This window comes from Schistocerca gregaria, chromosome 1, assembly GCF_023897955.1.
Source record: "Schistocerca gregaria isolate iqSchGreg1 chromosome 1, iqSchGreg1.2, whole genome shotgun sequence".
Lineage (NCBI taxonomy): Eukaryota > Metazoa > Arthropoda > Insecta > Orthoptera > Acrididae > Schistocerca > Schistocerca gregaria.
Genome location: NC_064920.1, coordinates 427,259,878 through 427,278,969, shown reverse-complemented (window position 1 = coordinate 427,278,969; position 19,092 = coordinate 427,259,878). Strand labels below are relative to the sequence as shown.

Sequence of the window (19,092 nt, the reverse complement as noted above, 5' to 3'; positions counted from 1 at the left end):
GATCGTGCAGCCACGTCTCTGTCCCTGAGTCAACATATGGGGACGTTTGCATGACAACAACCATCTGCACGAACAGTTCGACGACGTTTGCAGCAACATGGACTATCACCTCGGAGACCATGGCTGCGGTTTCCCTTGACGCTGCACCACAGACAGGAGCGCCTGCGATGGTGTACTCAACGACGAAACTGGGTGCACGAATGGCAAAATGTCATTTTTTCTGATCAATCCAGGTTCTGTTTACAGCATCATGATGGTCGCATCCGGGTTTGGCGACATCGCTGTGAACGCACATTGGAAGTGTGTATTCGTCATCACCATACTGGCGTATCACCTGGTGTGATGGTATGGGGTGCCATTGGTTACACGTCTCGGTCACCTCTTGTTCGCACTGACGGCACTTTGAACAGTGGACGCTACATTTCAGATGTGTTACGAACCGTGGCTCTACTCATCTTTTGATTTCTGCGAAAACCTACATTTTGCAGGATAATGCACGACCGCATATTGCGGGTCGTGTACGGGCCTTTCTGGATACAAAAAATGTTCGACTGCTACCCTGTCCAGCACATTCTCCAGATCTCTCACCAATTGAAAACGTCTGGACAATGGTGGCCGATCAACTGGCTCTTCACAATACACCAGTCACTAATCTTGATGAACTGTGGTATTGTGTTTAAGCTGCATGGGCAGCTGTACCTGTGCACGCCATCCAAGCTGTGTTTGAGTCAATGCCCAGTCGTATCAAGGCCGTTATTACGGGCTGAAGTGGTTGTTCTGGGTACTGATTTCTCACGATATATGCACCCAAATTGCGTGAAAATGTAATCACATGTAGGTTCTAGTATAATATATTTGTCCAATTAAAACCCGTTTACCATCTGCATTTCTTTTTGGTGTAGCAATTTTAATGACCAGAAGTCCGTTATCGTAGTCAGAAAAAACAGCGTGAAAAATCATTTCCCGCCATTTCGTTTTCCAACGCCGGAAATGGTGGAACATACAGCGTTAATCGCAAGTACACACATAAACATGTCCACATCCTTTACAATGCTCAGACGTCAATCTAAGGCTGTGGTCGAAGCAGCTCTCTGAGTTAGGGTCATGTGGATATAATGGAGATCATTTCCCACTGCCGTCAGATTTTGTAGTCCAGTATCCGCTCGTTGCTGGTGTGATCCTATTCTGTCCACTGGTTCCACAAACTGACCACTATCGTAACAATATGCCCTGTATGACCCACAGAAGACACCTGTTTCAGCCGGCCGTTGTGGCCGAGCGGTTCTAGGCGCTTCAGTCCGGAAGCGCGCTGCTGCTACGGTCAAAGGTTCGAATCCTGCCTCGGGTATGGATGTGTGTGATGGCCATAGGTTAGTTAGGTTTAAGTAGCTCTAAGTTCCAGGGGACTGATGACCTCCGATGTTAAGACCCATAGTGTTCAAAGCCATTTCAACTATTTAAACCTATCATTACGCCTCATTGAAATTCACATGGTCATATTTATTAGACTCTTTCAGGTCGATGAGGGATACCAGCACTTACTTCCATGTTTGCACTTCATTTGCAGGCTTTGCGCCGTGTGAGCGTAGCGTAACGGTAACCTAAACCGTCACACTTGTTGGACCTACGTGCATGCTATCTCTCTGAAATATTAATCATACCTACGTGCACGCTATCTCTCTGAAATATTAATCACTTTCCATGGTTCCAGTGTTCCACAAATTCTACGATTTTGGATTGATTCGGACCACTCCTTCTGGCTGTTGTAATTTTCTGAAACGGTAGTGTATTTATTCACTTTATTTCATATCAGCTTCACATGGTTGCAAATAATGTAGTTTACTAACTGCTATAGATTTTGGAGAATGACGGCTTCATTGTTAGGCACACAGGGTGACAATCGATACACTCTGCAATGGCAGAATATGTTAAATACAAGGGTAATCCCAAACGTAAGGTCTCCTATTTTTTTATAAGAACATAGACCTGTTTATTTCTACAATCGCTTACATCAGGTTACAGCTTGAACTTTTAGAAATTTTTTGACGTCGTCACCATTTCTGTCGGTGCATTTTTGTAGACGCTGTGGCAGTTGTTGTATGCCCATGTCATACCATCTCGCCGGCATGCTGTCCAGAAAGTTATGAACCTCTTCTTTCACCTCGTCGTTGGAGCTGAAACACTGGGACCACAATTAACGCTGACAGTTACTGTGAGGCTCTGAAGAAACTCAAACGGGCAATTCAGAACGGGAGAAGAGGAATGTTGAACAAGGGCGTACACATTCTCCAAGACAACGCTCGCCCACACATCGAACGGCAAACCGTTGCTGTCCTGCAACAGTTTCAGTGGAACATAACCCCCCTCCCCCCTCCCTATAGTCCTGACGGGGCGCCCAGTGACTATCACCTGTTCCCTAGGTTAAGAGATCATTTGGCCGGAGAGCGATTCAGTTCCGACGACGAGGTGAAAGAAGAGGTTCATAACTTTCTGAACAGCATGGCGGCGAGCTGGTATGACATGGTCATACAAAAACTGCCATAGCGTCTAGAAAAATGCATCGACAGAAATGGTGGTTATCTCGAAAAATAGCTAAAAGTTCATGCTGTAACTGATGTAAACCTTTGTAGAAATAAACAGGTCTATGTACTTATAAAAAATAGGAGACCTTACTCTTGGGGTTACCCTCGTTATTACGGAACCTTAGCAAGTACGGTTGTGACCTAGTGACGGTCGAATGCCGGACATTTGCCACGCCGGACATTTGCCACACTTGCCCCTTCGCCAGGTAGCGATCCCTCAGGTAAGGGATGCCCTTCCTCGTACTTCTTCTGTCCACTTTCAAACCGCTGTCTCCACATCTTACTCGATACAACCAGTACGTAAGGGACCCTCTTCTTCGACATCTTGGCGAAATACAGAGCTTCTTTCCCGAAATCGAAATATTTATATCTTTTGGGAAACGATTACTGATTGCGATAGAAACAGTCCATCACCATGGGAGCAACAAGAAAGGAATGCTGTAAAGAGAATGCGAATGTACGCAAATCATTTCTTTTTGATCGCTGCATTCGTGCGTACTTTAATTACTACAACTGCATGCCCAAAAGACAATAAGGAAAAAAGAAATGGGTGTGTGAATGTTTTAAAAGAAGAACGACAGACTCCATATTAAGTTACTCTCTAAAACCCGATATCCCTTGAAGCGAAACATTAGTTAATAAAGTGTAGCGGAGAAATGTTAAAAACATGATTGAAAGTACGTTCATAAACAGAGATAAAAACATGTATGATTGGTATGTCATCTAAAGTCGACGTACAATTTTAAAATATTAGAAATAAGGAAATGAAGTAACACAGAATGATATACTTGTAACGTATGTTGTTGTTCAACCTTGTTTAGCTCTGCTATTAACAGGGTCACAGAGAAAGCATCCTAGGTTTTGGAGGCAAAAGCCGTAATTTTAATGATCTCCACTACAACAGAAACAAGAAGCACAACTTAAGGAATAATAATGCAATGTGTCTTCCAGCTCACAAGCGGCATTGAAGCAGGTACTTCCTGTAACATAGTGTGGACAGAGGTTATATTCGGCAAGCAGAATAAATTAATAACTTGCTCCTTTTACCGGCCCCCGGTCTCAGATGATACAGTTGCTGAACATTTCAAAGAAAACTCGAGTCTCATCGCAAATATGTACCCTACTCATACAATTATAGTTGGCAGTGACTTCAGTCTACCTTCGGTATGTTGACAAAAATACATTTTGAGACCCTACTGTAGATAGAAAACAACTTCCATAATTGTTCAAAATACGTTTTATAAAATTATTTTGAACAATTAGTTCACGAGGCCATTCTAATTGTAAATGGTTACGGAAACACACTTGACAGCCACAAATAATCCTGAGCATTACGACGGCTACAGGAATTAGTGAACACACAGCCATAGCGAGGCTCAATTCCGTCACAAAGAAATTCACATAAACTAAACGCGAAATATATATATTTATCAAATCAACTAAAAATATGGTTGAAGTCTTTCTAAGAGACAGTCTCCAATCCTTCCAGACTATGTAAGTGAAGACGATATGTGGATTAAGTTCAAAGAGATAGTATTAACAGCAGTCGAGAGATTCATACCAAATAAATTAATATCAGACGAAACTGATCCACCTTGGTACCCAAAACACGACAGAAAGCTGCTGCAGGAGCACCGAAAAAGGCACGTATAATTTAGACGATCGAAAAATCTCCACGAGTGGCGAAGTTTTACTGTGGCTCGAAATTTGGTGCGGATTTCAATGCGAGATGAATTTAATAGTTTCTACAAAGAAACTGTCTCTAGAAATGTGGCGAAAAATCCATAGAGATTCTGGTCCTGTGTTAATAAAACCAGCGGAAACGCTCAGTAAGTACCTTTACTGCTGGTCGGGCGGTGAGGGAGGAGGCGGAGGAGGAGGAGGAGGAGGAGGTGGAGAAGAAGGGGGGGGGGGGGGGGGGAGACAAGGGACCCAACCCTTCGCAGCAGGTAAAACCGTGGCAAATGTCCGGCGTGGCAAATGTCCGCACACCGTGGTGGTCGCGTACTATATCTGCGGTCACTAACTGAAACTGATTATAAAGCACTAAGCGCTTTTATTTGCATACAGGCTGATAAAGAATATTAAGTGCGACAGTGTAAAGTGGATACCTCGCTCTTGAGAGTAAGTAATCCGTAATACTGCGACGAAGAACGCTACCGATTGTTGGAAAAAACGAAACCAAAATTAATTTGGCAGATGTGATGGGATCTATGTCATTTGTAACATTTCACGAACGGGAATGCTGTGTTACAGCAGTTGCAGCACAGCACGAGAGAGACAAGCGGCGGAAGCTCCAAGACAGCGATCCACTCAGCGGGCGGAAGATAAATAGACACCGTGTTTCTTATCTGTCATCGATCTGTCTGCGAGAAAGCCGTGTAGTGTACGCGGGGCAGAGGAGTGGTGTATTTCATCCGCCGGGCAAGAAAATAAAAGAATTAATAAACGTCGGAGAGTCCCGTTTGCCGACACAAAGGAGTTACGGCTCGCCGTCACGAGAGCGAGGGCCCGTCGACCTGGCGGATGGAAACATCGCGGCCGACATTTACAACTGCTCGCCGCGCTGCCCGAGTCGGGCACGAAACGTTCCGTCCTCCGCTATCTCTCCGTCTGGTAAGAGTCGCGCAGTCGCGCACTGCGAGACGCACGGCGTAATTGCATTAGCATGAAACAGAGCCGCGGCGCTGCTGCACGCTGCGGCAGCCGCAGCCCCGAGCGTGACACTTGCTGGGCGTGTCGCTTGCGGAGTAAAATGTGCTCCCACCAACTTTCTCGCTCGCGGACAGCAGTGTTAGCCGGGGGAACTTGGCGGTTACGTCCTTGTGGCTTCTTGCGCCAGTTAGCAGGCCCACCGAGGTGGAAACGATCCAAACTGGAGTACAGCTATCCAGTCTCCTTGTGCTTCCCCAGTGGCAAAGTCACCATGTGAGGGCAGGTGATTCTAGCAGAAGTGCAGTAGGGCTGAAAACGTAACGATTAAACTTGGTAATGCATCACTTTTTTCCTCTGCGAGCAACAATGCTACGAGCACAAAACTTCTGTTATGCATTACTTAAAGTTTCCGGAGTAGGCGCGTAAATTTTCCGTTTCCACCGACAGATAGCGTAGCTACAGTTGAAACGTCCCCTTAGAAAAATTATAAATGACTGTGCTTAAACTGAAACACAATATTTTTAGCGCAACGCAATCTGACTTTCAGTAATCCCTACAAAAGAATGGCCCCGACTAACATTAAACTATACCTTGCACAAATCACTTACCTCACAAAAATCGTCGTTACTCGAACTACTGCAATACAGCGAGCGCCAATACTGCCAGCTAAATAAAAGATTCAAACTACTGAAGGCACTAAATACTGATAGGATTAGTTAGCAAATAAAAGATTTTGATAAAGAACAAACAATGTATTTACCTTAATTGTGTTCAAAAGTCGTAATATATATATATATATAGCAGTTCATGACATCCAGTCTTACAAACTTACTGATTCTGATGGACACACGTCCAGATTATCCGCTCTCAAAACTCCGCAGTGGTTAGACACTGAACTCGCATTCAGGAGGACGACGGCTCAATCCCGCGTCCGGCCATCGTGATTTAGGTTTTCCGTGATTTCCCCAAATCACTCCAGGCAAATGCCGGGATGGTTCCTCTGAAAGGGCACGGCCGACTTCCTTTCCAATCCTTCCCTAATCCGATGAGACCGATGACCACGCTGTCTGGTCTCCTTCCTCAAAACAACCAACCAAAACTCCGCCATCGCACTCCCCATATCCACCACTGCTGGCTGCTCACCTCCAACTGCGCAACGCTACGCGCTGTTAACAGCCAACTGCCCAACAGTACTATAGCCAACAACAATGCAAACCAGCCACAGACTGTACACAGCACAGCCATTGATTTTCATACGGAGTGCTACGTGGCGTTACCAACATAAAAACCTAAAAGGCCTACTTACACAGTAACGTTTCAAAACGGAATATTCGGTATTGTGACGTGCGCGCATTGCTAGTCCTTAGCCTGCATGTGAATACAAAGAACTAACAATATACACTTCCAAGGTGCACACTACGTGTCCCTCGAAAAAAAAGCTTCTTTTCGTAGCGAAGGTTAATTCAAAATGTTCAAATGTTTGTGAATCCCTAAGGGACCCAAACTGCTGAGGTCATCGGTCCCTAGACTTACACACTACTTACGCTAACTTACACTATCTTATGCTAAGAACAACAAACACAACCATGCCCGAGGGAGGACTCGAACCTCCTGCAGGAGGAGCCGCGCAATCCGTGACAAGGAGGAAGGTTAATTAAAACCTTGCTCGTCAGCGAGCTGTGTGCTAGAAAACAAGTCTCATATCGTCGCTACTTCGATTGCACATTTTGATCTCCATATGTGTTCTATGGCTTTTTAATTGGTGATGTTCTTGTCGTTGATATTTTTCTCGTTAGGAGTCGTTTGTCCTAGAACCAGAAAATGTGTCTGAAACATACTGGAAGATTAAAACTATGTGCCGGACCGAGACTCGAACTTAGGACCTTTGCCTTTCGCGGGCAAGTGCTCTACCAACCGAGCTACCCAATCACGACTCACACCCCGTCCTCACAGCTCTACTTCTGCCAGTACCTCGTCTCCTACCATCCAAACTTTACATAAGCTCTCCTGCGAACCTTGCAGAACTAGCACCCCTGAAAGAAAGGATATTGCGGAGACATGGCTTAGCCACAGCCAAGGGGATGTTTCGATAATGAGATCTTCACTCTGTAGCGGAGTGTGCGCTGATAGAGAACTTGCCCACGGAAGGCAAAGGTCCCGAGTTCGAGTCTCGGTCCGGCACACAGTTTTAATCTGCCAGGAAGTCTCATATCAGCGCACATTCCGATGCAGAGTGAAAATATCATTCTGGGAACATCCTTTAGGCTGTGGCTAAGCCATGTCTCCGCAATATCCTTTCTTTCAGGAGTTCTAGTTCTGCAAGGTTCGCAGGAGAGCTTCTGTAAAGTTTGGAAGGTAAGAGACGAGGTATTGGCAGAAGTAAAGCTGTGAGGACGGAACGTGAGTCGTCCTTATGTAGCTCAGTTGGTAGAGTACTTGCCTGCGAAAGGCAAAGGTCCCGTGTTCGAGTCTCGGTTCGGCACACAGTTTTAATCTGCCAGGAAGTTTCATATCAGCGCACACTCCGCTGCAGAGTGAAAATCTCATTCTAGAACCTGTGTCTGTTTGTCGGCGAAACTTGGTTGGTTCATCATGGCTTGTGTACGTCATACCCATTGACACGTAGAAACTGCCTTCGACGTTGAAAATCACAATAGGTGTGCGTGCGTGAATTTGGACTGGACTCATCATTCTCCACGCTATTTTCTTGCAATAGATGTAGCTGGTATAGACGACAACAGTATGTAGAAAAACGGTTTTCTTTAACTAGAGCTTAAACTTGAAGTACTTAGGACTTGTGTCGGTTAGATGTCAGCGACCAATTATTCGATCCCAAAGGTGTCTCGCTAATAACTAGTGAGGGGAGGCAGCTTGCCAACAGGGTTCCTACAGCCCATAGGTTCTGAAAGCGCCTCTAAGCTTGTAATTTAGAGTCTCACTGGATCTGTACTCAAAGATAGTCCTGTTGCTGCGCCCTCGCTACTACTAGCTCGAGTTACTGTGAAATAAGATTAATAAATACGGGCGGCATGGAAACTACGCGGTTAGCCACAAATAAAAAGATCGAAACTATAATGAACCAGTATCTAAAAAGAAAATGTGGCATCCGGTGCAACTAAACTACACTACCAGCTTATTTACAACTAACGTTTACACGTAATGTGCTGTTTTCTTACATGTACATTCATATCCAACAAAGGTCTGGGCTGGTGTACATGGATCTAAGATATTCATCTGAGAACCAGATGCTACTCTGGACAAAGCATTAAATGACCCACCGCCAATCATGTCTCTTTCCGTTAACCAATTATGTGGTACGCGAACAAATTACCTCTCCAGCAGTCTTCAAGCATGGTGTGCCTAAATCGGTCGTGGGACAAAGATGGATTGTCACACTTCTTGCAAAGAGAAAAGATAGTGCGGTTACATAACAGTTACGATATTAGCTTGAAATGGCAGAAATCTCACTTACACCCCATTACTTCCCTGTGTAATGATTTTTGTAGCTCCCCGCTAGCCGCTTCTAAATTACAAGTCTTGTCTCAAGGTACGCTGTCCGTCACGTTAATTTAACCACCTGTGAGAACCCAGAATAATCTCCTTTTGTAGTACAGACAGCTGCAGGACGTACAGAAGGAGAGTCATTGAGGTTCTGTAACGTACAGATATGGACGTGGAACCATCTACATAGCCGTCATTTTCAGCTGTCACCTATGGCTCATTGTGTTGCAAAGTTGCCTCGGCGTCGGTTTTTGACAGCACCATTTTGTCACGTGCGGTATACTTTAACCATGGCGGTAAGCGAACAGTTTACAAATTTAGTCGCTTCGAAACTGCTTCCACCCTTCTGGACGCAAGATGAGGCGCTCCGTCTCCACATTACGACAACGCCTGCACTGTTTTCCCCATTCCCTCAACACGCTTTATGTACCGTCCACTGGTAGCACGGCCAGCTGCTGCTTGTGAGTGGAGATTGCACTCTGGCGTCCAACGTAGGCGGTAGTCACGTTAACTTGATTGGGCCGTATAAGTCCACCAGAGAATTACTAGAAGACTGGGGCTCAGCACAGGGAAAGGGAGCAGTATCGCTTATCCCTCTTTCCTTGAGCGTTTGTATGGTCATGTTTCATCTGCATCTACATACGCACTCGACAAATCACTGTGAACGCATGGCGGAGGTTACACAGCATGGTAGCACGTGTTAGGATTTCTTCTCGTTCTTATCCAGTACGAGGCACAGGAGGTACGACTCCCTGCATGTCGCCGTGTTCTCTGTAGTTAATATGTCGCCGTCGCCACAGCATCTACGGGAGCAATGGGTAGGGATGTGCAAATATATCTAGATTTTACACTAAATACTGGTTCTCGAAAAATTTTTAAGAAGTCTTTCACATGCTAATTCGCGTCTGTCCTCAAAAGTCTGCCAATTCACTTTTCTGAATGTTCCCATGACGCTCTCCCGTGAGTTAAGCAATCTTTTGACCATTCGTGCCACCTGTGGTTCAGTAACCCAGGTTCGTCATATCTGGTATGCAGCCCACAACCTCGAGCAATATTCTGCTGTGGGATCCACAGGTAATTTGCAAGCAACCACATTTTACTGCATTTCCCAGTATGCTGCAGATGAACCTGTCTACCTCCCTAGTTACCTACGTCTGAGCCTATGTGATCATTGCGCTTCACATCCTCCCACAAATTTTTACACCCGGGTACTGATGTGAGCTAACTGATCATAGGATGATAAGTTTTTAGTTTTCGGAAGTGCATAATTTCACTTTTTGTATACTTATATCACGTTCCCATTGTTTGTGACTCTTAAGTATTGTATCCATATCTGACTGGATATTACTGCAGACTTTTGGTTTTTTTGGTTGATTTGCGGGAGGGTAACAAACAGCGAGATCATCGGTCCCATCGGATTAGGTAAGCATGGGGAAGTAAGTCGTCAATGCCCTTTGAAAGAACCATCCCAACATTTGCCTGAAGCGATTTACGGAAATCACGGAAAACCTAAATCAGGATGGCCGGATGCAGGTTTGAACCGTCGTCCTCCCAAATGCGAATCCACTGTGCTAACCCCAAGGCACCACCTCGCTCGGTACAAATTTTTGACACAGTGTGTTGTAGACAACTGAATCATCTCTGAAAAGTATGAGGATGTTTTTAAATTGTCTGCAAGTCATTTATACACAAAAAGAACAAAAAGGGTATCATCACACTTCCCTGGGGCACGCCTAAAGATATTTTTACTTCGTCGACGATTTCCATCCTAGTTAACATACTATGACGTCTCTACCAAGAAATCCTCAATCTAGTAACAACTTTTCTTTTGTACGCCATATAATGGTACTTATGTCAACAATTGTTGGTGTGGTACCGAGTCAAATGTTTTTCGGAAGTCAATAAAGACGGGGCGATTCCAATAGAAGGAACAGATTTCAATTGTTTATTAGAGACAAATTATGACTCCTCCCGCCTGAGGTTCGAGTCCTCCCTCGGGCACGGGTGTGTGTGTGTGTTGTTCTTAGCATAAGTTAGTTTAACTAGTCTGTAAGTCTAGGGACCGATGACCTCAGTAGTTTGGTTGCTTAGGAATTCACACACAAACACACACACACACACACACACACACACACAAGCTACGAAATATATAGAAACGCGTTGTGTACGTCACTGGATAGGCACGTTGAAACTCTTGACGTAGCTGCGCTGTCGTTTATTTGTAGCAACAATTGCAGCTACAGCAAAAGAGAAATCATTTTCTGTGTTGGAAATTGTGCGAAGTTAAGTCCATCGATCAAGTGCAACTTGCATTGCTCCATCGATTCATCTAGAAGCTGCCTCTGCACAAGCAGATTTATGAGTGATTTGCTTTTGTTCTGTAGTATTGAGACAAAAAGGAAAGTCAACACATCTGGTTTAACAAACAGGGTACTAAAGAACAAAAGCAAACTAGTGCTTCTCATTTATTATAATGTTGTTCTACCAAGAAGCGACGGAAGATTCAGTTAACAAGATTTATGACAGACATGTATAATTCCTAGAAATCGGGAAGGTCTCTGGTCGGCCACGCACGTCTCATGAAAACGTCGAGTGTATCCAAAACGCGTTCACAAGCAGCCCTCGGAAGTCCATTAGGTTGTCTGTGCAGAAGATCCAGCTTTCTCAAACAAAGGCGTCTTCTCAAACGTCGCCTGCGTATGAAGCTTTACAAGTGGCAATTACTGCAGAGATTTCGTACAGACGACCGTGACAGGAGGCTCGAATTTTACATTTTAGTTCCCCAGGATGTGGCAGAGATCGCTTTTTTTCCGAAATACTTATCTTCGCGAACCAATCGACGTTTCAGCTATCGGGTACAGTAAACCACCAGAATGTAAGAATTTAAAAATGCTGGCGTTGTCTTCGAACGTGGAGGAGATTCAACGAAACTGAACGTGTTTTCTCCCGTTTCTGTTCACAAATTTTATGGACCGACCTTTTTTTCTGGGGGACCTTTGACAGGAATGTCATACCTAGAAGTGCAGCGCAATTGATTGTTTTCTCAATTTCACCTAGATTCCAATTATTTCGCTTTTATACATGACGGAGGCGGGCCTCGCTTTCACCTTGAGGTGCATCTTTCTCCTTAACAATAATATCGTGCAACGCTGGATTGGAAAAGGTAGACGACAGTCTTATGTGGAACTAAATGGACTGCCGTTTCGCGTGCTGGTCTTGTTGAGTGTTGGTATAGTGTCTGTGGATCCTCCTCCAGCCAGTAACATGCGCAATTTGTTTTTATCTTCACTAATTGTCTGTTATACGAGGTACGACAATAAAGTAATGAGACTGATGAGAAAAAATGTTACTTACCGTTTTAGTCAAGTTTAGTGTTGTCTCCTTCAAAATAGTTCCCTTCTGATTGCACAAACTTTTTCCAGCGCTTCTGCCATTGATAGTAACATTTCTGTAACTCATCTTCTGTAATATCCTTCAAGACCCTCGTCACGGCTTTTTGGACATCTTGTGTTGTTTGAAAATGGTGTCCCTTGACCGCCGTTTTGACTCTTGAAAATATAAAAAAAGTCGCCCAGAGCGACATCTGGTGAATAAGGTGTCTGTGGTAGTACTGAAATTTGTTTTGAGGTTAAAAATTGCTGTACTGAGAGAGCAGTATGGGATGGGGCATTACCGTGATGCAGAATCCAATTATCAGCACTGTTGCCACGGACACGAGAACTCTTTTACGAAGTCTTTCTACAATACCTTTGTAGTAATATTGGTTAACTGTTTGTCCAGGAGGCACCCACTCTTTGTGAACAATTCCCTTGCAATCAAAGAAGCACACAATTGTGAACTTTGGTGTTTTTTCTCTCGTTCGTATTGAGAAAACCAATTTTCGTCACCAGCGATAACATGGCTCAGCAACTGTGGATTGATTTCCGTTTGCTCTAGCAGATCAGCTGCCACGTTTTCCCGTGTTTCTCGCTGTTGTGGTGTGAGATTTTTGGGGACCATTTTTGCACAAACCTTTCTCATACCAAGATCTTGAGTTATTATTAGATGAACCGTTTCTCGATTGATGTTCAGTGCTTTTGCAATAATTTTCACGGATAATTTTCGATCAGATCGTACCAGTTCACGCACCATGGCCAAGCTGACATCCGTCGATTAGGTTGATGGTTTCCACAGCGGTCTTGCTGACCGGAGTGGCCGAGCAGTTCTAGGCGCTACAGTGTGGAACCGTGCGACAGCTACGGTGGCAGGTTCGAATCCTGCCTCGGGCATGGATGTGTGTGATGTCCTTAGGTTAGTTAGGTTAAAGTAGTTCTACGTTCTAGGGGACTGATGACCTCAGAAGTTAAGTCCGATAGTTCTCAGAGCCAATTGAACTGCGGTCTTCATCTTAAACATTCGTTCTGCCTTCACTAAACATTTTATGCCAACGAAAAACCTGCGCTCTTGACATAACCTCCTCTCCAAAAGCCGTCTGAAGCTTACAGTAAGTTGTCATCGCGTTTTCACCCAATTTAACGCAGAAAGAAATGGCATACCGTTGTGCAATATTATGCGATTCCATTTCCGTGACGAGAGAGTCAAAGACATGTTAACTTATTACAGCACAACTCACGATTGAGCAGTGGCATCGATGTGCCGCTTGGGCTAGAAGTAGCATGGTCAAAGATATTGTGCCTACGCAAGTCTTCAGGGTTGCCATATCTTGCAAAGAAATTCAGTCTCATTACTTTATTGTCGCACTTTGTACACATATGAAACCTGTTCTCTCTTTTTGAATCACCCCGCACTGAATCCTCCTGGTTGCCTTGATCCGTGGTCTGTGTACGGTACACGCCACTTCACTGCCAATAGGGTATCGGCTACAACTTCGATTTCAAGTTGTCGTACAAGCTGCTGCGGGCGGGTGAGGCCAGCGTGCGGTACGGCAACAGCAGCAGTGGCGGCGGCGCCAGTGGCAGCGGCAACGGCGTGCCGGCGTGGCGCGGCGACCTGGTGCCCGGCTCGTACTGCGACCGCGTGCTGGAGCGGTGCGACGCGCGCGCCTGCCGCGTGCAGTCGCCCAACTACCCGGGCGTGTACCCGCGCAACGCCACCTGCTACTACCGCGTGGAGCAGCGGCCCGTGCCCAGCGGCCGGCACGCGCTCATCGCCGTCAGCCAGCGCCACTCGCACAAGGTGCACATCAAGGACCAGGTCGCCGAGTACGACCGCACGCAGCGCGTGCTCAGGTACGCTCAGCGACAATACATCTCATTAGTCACCCAATAGCACTACAGTAGAAACAGTACAGAGACTATTTCGGTAGAAAACAAGTATCTTCGGATCTGGGCGCTTAGAAAGCAGAAAGGTAAAAATTAGAATAGGCACCACTGACTAGACCAGACGAGAGGCGTTCAGTAAGTAATAGGAATAGGAATAGCACTCTCTCGTCAGGCCACGAGTGGCCTACCGGAACCGTCCGACCGCCGTGTCATCCTCAGTGGAGGATGCGGATAGGAGGGGCATGGAGTCAGCACACCGCTCTCCCGGCCGTTATGATGGTATTCTTGATCGAAGCCGCTACTATTCGGTCGGGTAGCTCCTCAATTGGCATCACGAGGCTGAGTGCACCCCGAAAAACTGCAACAGCGCAAGACGGCCTGGATGGTCACCCATCCAAGTGCCGACCACGCCCGACAGCGCTTAACTTAGGTGATCTCGTGGGAACCGGTGTATGATATATGATAGCAGAACAAATAATGGTAGCGGTTACTTCTGTAAAATATCTGGGAGTATGCGTATGGAACGATTTGAAGTGAAATGATCACATAAAATTAATTGTTGGTAAGGCGGGTACCAGGTTGAGATTCATTGCGAGAGTCCTTAGAAAATGTTGTCCATCTACAAAGGAGGTGGCTTACAAAACACTCGTTCGACCTGTACTTGAGTATTGCTCATCAGTGTGTGATCAGTACCAGATCGGGTAGACGGAGGAGATAGAGAAGATCCAAAGAAGAGCGGCGCGTTTCGTCACAGGGTTATTTGGTAACCGTGACAGCGTTACGGAGATGTTTGGCAAACTCAAGTGGCTGACTCTGCAAGAGAGGCGCTCTGCATCGCGGTGTAGCTTGCTGTCTAGGTTTCGAGAGGTGCGTTTCTGAATGAGGTATCGAATATATTGCTTCCCCCTACTTATACCTCCCGAGGAGATCACGAATGTAAAATTAGAGAGATTCGAGCGCACACGGAGGCTTTCTGGCAGTCGTTCTTCCCGCGAACCATAGGCGACTGGAACAGGAAAGGTAGATAATGACAGTGGCACGTAAAGTGCCCTCCGTCACACACCGCTGGGTGGCTTGCGGAATATAAATGTAGATATAGATGGAGATCTACTGTGGCAAGGCCGTTGCCGTTCAGGAAGTAAAGCAACACATTTTTTCCTGGCCCAGTTTCGATTGAAAAAATGCGGAATGTGTTGTCGGACATCGTGGAATATTCCCACGTCAGCCCTTATAGTTTCATGAAGTTGCGATACGTGGCGGCTCTGCAGGTACCCTATAAATGGCGTCTGTAACGGAGGTTGCTCCAAGCGGAGAGCAGTCATTGAATTTCTTCTGGCGAAATTCAGAACACTGCAGGTACGCATAGGCGCTGGCAGAATGTCTACGGAGACCGGGAAGTGAAAAAAAGTACGATGAGTCTTTGGGCGAGGCGTCTGTCATCGCAAGAAGGTCGTAAACCTGTCCTTCGCCGGCCGGAGTGGCCCAGCAGTTCTAGGCGCTACAGTCCGTAACCGCGAAACCGCTACGGTCGCAGGTTCGAATCCTGCCTCGGGCATGGATGTGTGTGATGTCCTTAGGTTAGTTAGGTTTAGTTAGCTCTAAGTTCTAGGGGACTGAAGTCCCATAGTGCTCAGAGCCATTTGAACCATTTTTGAAACCTCTCCTTGGTATCGGCCGGCCCCGCACAGCTGTGATTCCCGCTGTGTTGGAACGTGTTGACTCTCTCACTCGACGTGAGTAAAGAATCACAAATACCTCACATCACAGCTGGATGTCTCTGTTGATAGTGCTCACACGCTCCTCGACCAACTGGGGTACTCAAATGTGTGTGCCCGCTGGATTCCTCGCAGCCTAACAGAGGTCCAAGAAGAGCAGCGAAGTACCATCTGTGCGGAAGTGCTTACGCTTTAGGAGGCTGACCTTCACAATTTTTGTTCAATATCGTTACAAGGTGATGAAACATGAGGTCATCACTTCGAATGGGAAACAAAACAGCAATGGATGGAGTGGCGCCACATCACCTCTCCTCCGAAGAAAAAGTACAACTTCCATCAACTGGAAAGGTCATAGCGACAGTCTTCTGGGACTCTGAAGAGGTTATTCTGTTTGATGCTCTCGCTAATTGCCCGCGAAAACGGTGAAATGTATTGCGCTAGCATCAGGAAAATGAGAAAAGACTTCAGGGCGGTTGCTACCACGAAAATGCAAACAAACTTATCGACCCATGTGAGAAACCAAGGCCTCTCTCAAGTCTGTGCACCAGAGGGGAGCTCACGTAGTCCTCATTCAGCCTACACCCCAGATGTCACCCATTTCCACTCGTATCTGTTTGGCCCAATAAAGGACTCACTCCGCAGGAATCAGTGCATGGGTTATGAGAAGGTTGCTGATGCAGCAAGACGTTGGCTCCCACGTCGGCCAGTAGAGTGAGACCATGCGAGCATGCAGGCCGTCCCATTAACGTAGCGTAAGACCGTCGCACTGAACGGAGATGGTATTGAAATATAGGCTTTTGCAGCCTTAACAGTGGGGAATATTATGGTGCATTGAAATCCTGAAAAAAAAACCTGATTTCAGAAAAATATGTGTCGCATTACGTACTGAACGCCCCTTGCACCGAGCTTATTCAGCTGATCTACTGGCTACCATAAAATCACCAGACAAAATATTAGTGACCCCTTTAAAAGAGGACGCTGGTCGCATTAGCACTGTAAACAGCACAGAAGTGGCACCAGATCGTCGTGTTACCCTCCTTCGCTGACGTAAGTCATGGAAGTGGAGAGGTATGTATGTGACAGTCGGTTGTACGGAATCAGTGCTGTAAGTTCGAACAAGGTCGTGATGTTACAGAATAGCGGAAGAAGCTCTTGTGGTTGTTCTTACGTTGACTGACAGCAACCATTCGTGTAAGATTTGATACAGATTGGCACTGTGTAAAGCACCAATATGATTTCCTGCAGTCTCCGTCGCGTCCTTACGATGACCAGTCTTTTGATGTCATGGGACTTACTAAAAGATACCATGGTAGAAAAATTAAACACGTGCAAAAATATTAAAACACACATTACTGAAGCACTGTCCGGTACTCATTGACAGTCATAACAAGTCAATGAATTACATGTGGCACAAAACACTGTTTATATTTGCACAAAACGTCGTAGCATTATTGAAACCAATCGTATAAAAGTGCAATGAAATGGCTCACATAGTTCACTCATTAACTGAAAGTCACAACGTCCAACGATACTTCATTCACCTGTCGTTGACAATACATGTCGCCTAACAACCACAGTATAATTCACCCAAAATATTCATTAACTTGAATTACCAAAATCACTTGAAAATTATTATATAGTGTGAACAGAAAACGGGAGTATGGGTGTTACACGTTTGTTAACTCATGTGGGAGTGGGCGCACGTTTTCTCACGTTAAGTGACGTCAGACAGTTAAAAAATTGGAATATGAACAAATTGTTATTTCGGAAATTATACAATAATTTAAGAAACTATTACGTAAAATGCAGTGTCCTGGATGGACTGTAACTATCGACAAAGTTTTACGTTTCAAATAATGTGGCGACTTACGAATTTAGAGGAGTTTGTGGAATCACTTTATACGTCGGTACTAAGACTATCCGGTTCACGAATACTGGCGCCGTATTAAAAATTATTTTACATAATCGTAAATTATTCAGAATCTTAATTGCTCAGTTATTTAAGTTTTAAGGGGTGTCATCTGATTCAGAAAAAAGTAGAGCTGCAAAAGTACAGTGCTGAATTTCAGAACCTAAGAGGCCCAAAGGTAAAGACAACAGTAGAGATTATGGCAATACAGAATTTTCAGCGTTAATCATCTCAAAAGTTATCGAGTTTGACGCTAAATAAAATATGTTACTGTGAAGGTGGGCTGCAAGTGTTTATAATGAATGTCCTTATACTTATACAGACGTATATTAGTTCATATGATGTTGACAAATTTATATGAGAATATTTATTTTTTTTATTTAGAGAGTTCACTTTCAATATTTTCTGATTAATATGGCTTATGTGAAAACAAATTATAGTGTTGGACTCAATGCCGTGAAAGTAAATTACTGAGTAATAAATTCAAGTGTAGCAAAGTCTGATTCAGTTTTTAAGCCTTCGGGTATATGTCACATGTGTTCAGTACACATTACAGTATAATAATTACCATAATTACTGGGAAAAATTGTTGATCATGAGGGCTCTAATTATTGTAGGTGGTGTTGTTCCAGCTTGCTATGTCGAAACTGGCAAGGTGTGACATTCGTCTCAGGCCCATGTCACTTAGGACCTGCTTACAGGCACTGTTCTTGTTCGCTGTTATGTTAATGTGGGTGGTATACCCTTACTTGTAGGCATTTTAATCAAACGTGATCCACGTAGCCATGGCAACACCTGATGCAAACAGACCGATTTCTCGGTTTATCAACGCATGACCTCCAACTTATTTACAAGGAAGGGTATACCACACGCAGTCACATAACAGAGTGCAAGAACAAACCATACTAATATCACAAATGCGAAAGTAACTCTGTCACGCTTTCACGACTACACTGCTCAACCGATTTTGATGGTATTTGGTATGGAGGTAGTATGAATGCTGAGGAAGAACATCAACTGCTTTATAAAGTATGTAGTACAAGGTAACTATTGATCTGAAAAATATAACGCGAAATATGGGACAATAGTGATTGTTTGGAAGAGCTATTTACTCTTTGACTTTTGAATATTTATGAATATGCTTTTATTGTCTGATATGTTCTGTATAGCACGATTAAACGTAAGGAATACACGGCTTATACAATGCTCAACCTGTTTAATCCATACTTCAATAGTAATACTAACCACAAGTCCATCGCATTTTAGCTGCTGAGCATCACGCATGTTCTATAGCTTGTGAGACGCTTGACACCTCTTAACAGTGGCATCGCTTCCAATGCAGCACGACAAACAGAGAGATAGATTGCTTTTACATGTAAAACGTGGGAGGCCCTTATTGAGGCTGCATTCCCTTATTACACGCGAGCGCAGCTGGGGTAACAGGCATACGTGTGAGAGCAGCTGACACT

The 19,092-nt window shown here is 44.9% G+C and overlaps 1 protein-coding gene across 1 annotated transcript in view; it reads left to right on the top strand.

Moving 5' to 3' along the window:
• The window catches only part of LOC126351067 (uncharacterized), a 556,744-nt gene that overhangs the window by 472,903 nt on the left and 64,749 nt on the right, over positions 1 to 19,092 (top strand). The window contains exon 5 of the mRNA XM_050002572.1: positions 13,590 to 13,966. Within this exon, the coding sequence (XP_049858529.1) occupies positions 13,590 to 13,966 (377 nt within the window). The remainder of the gene's footprint in view (positions 1 to 13,589; positions 13,967 to 19,092) is intronic.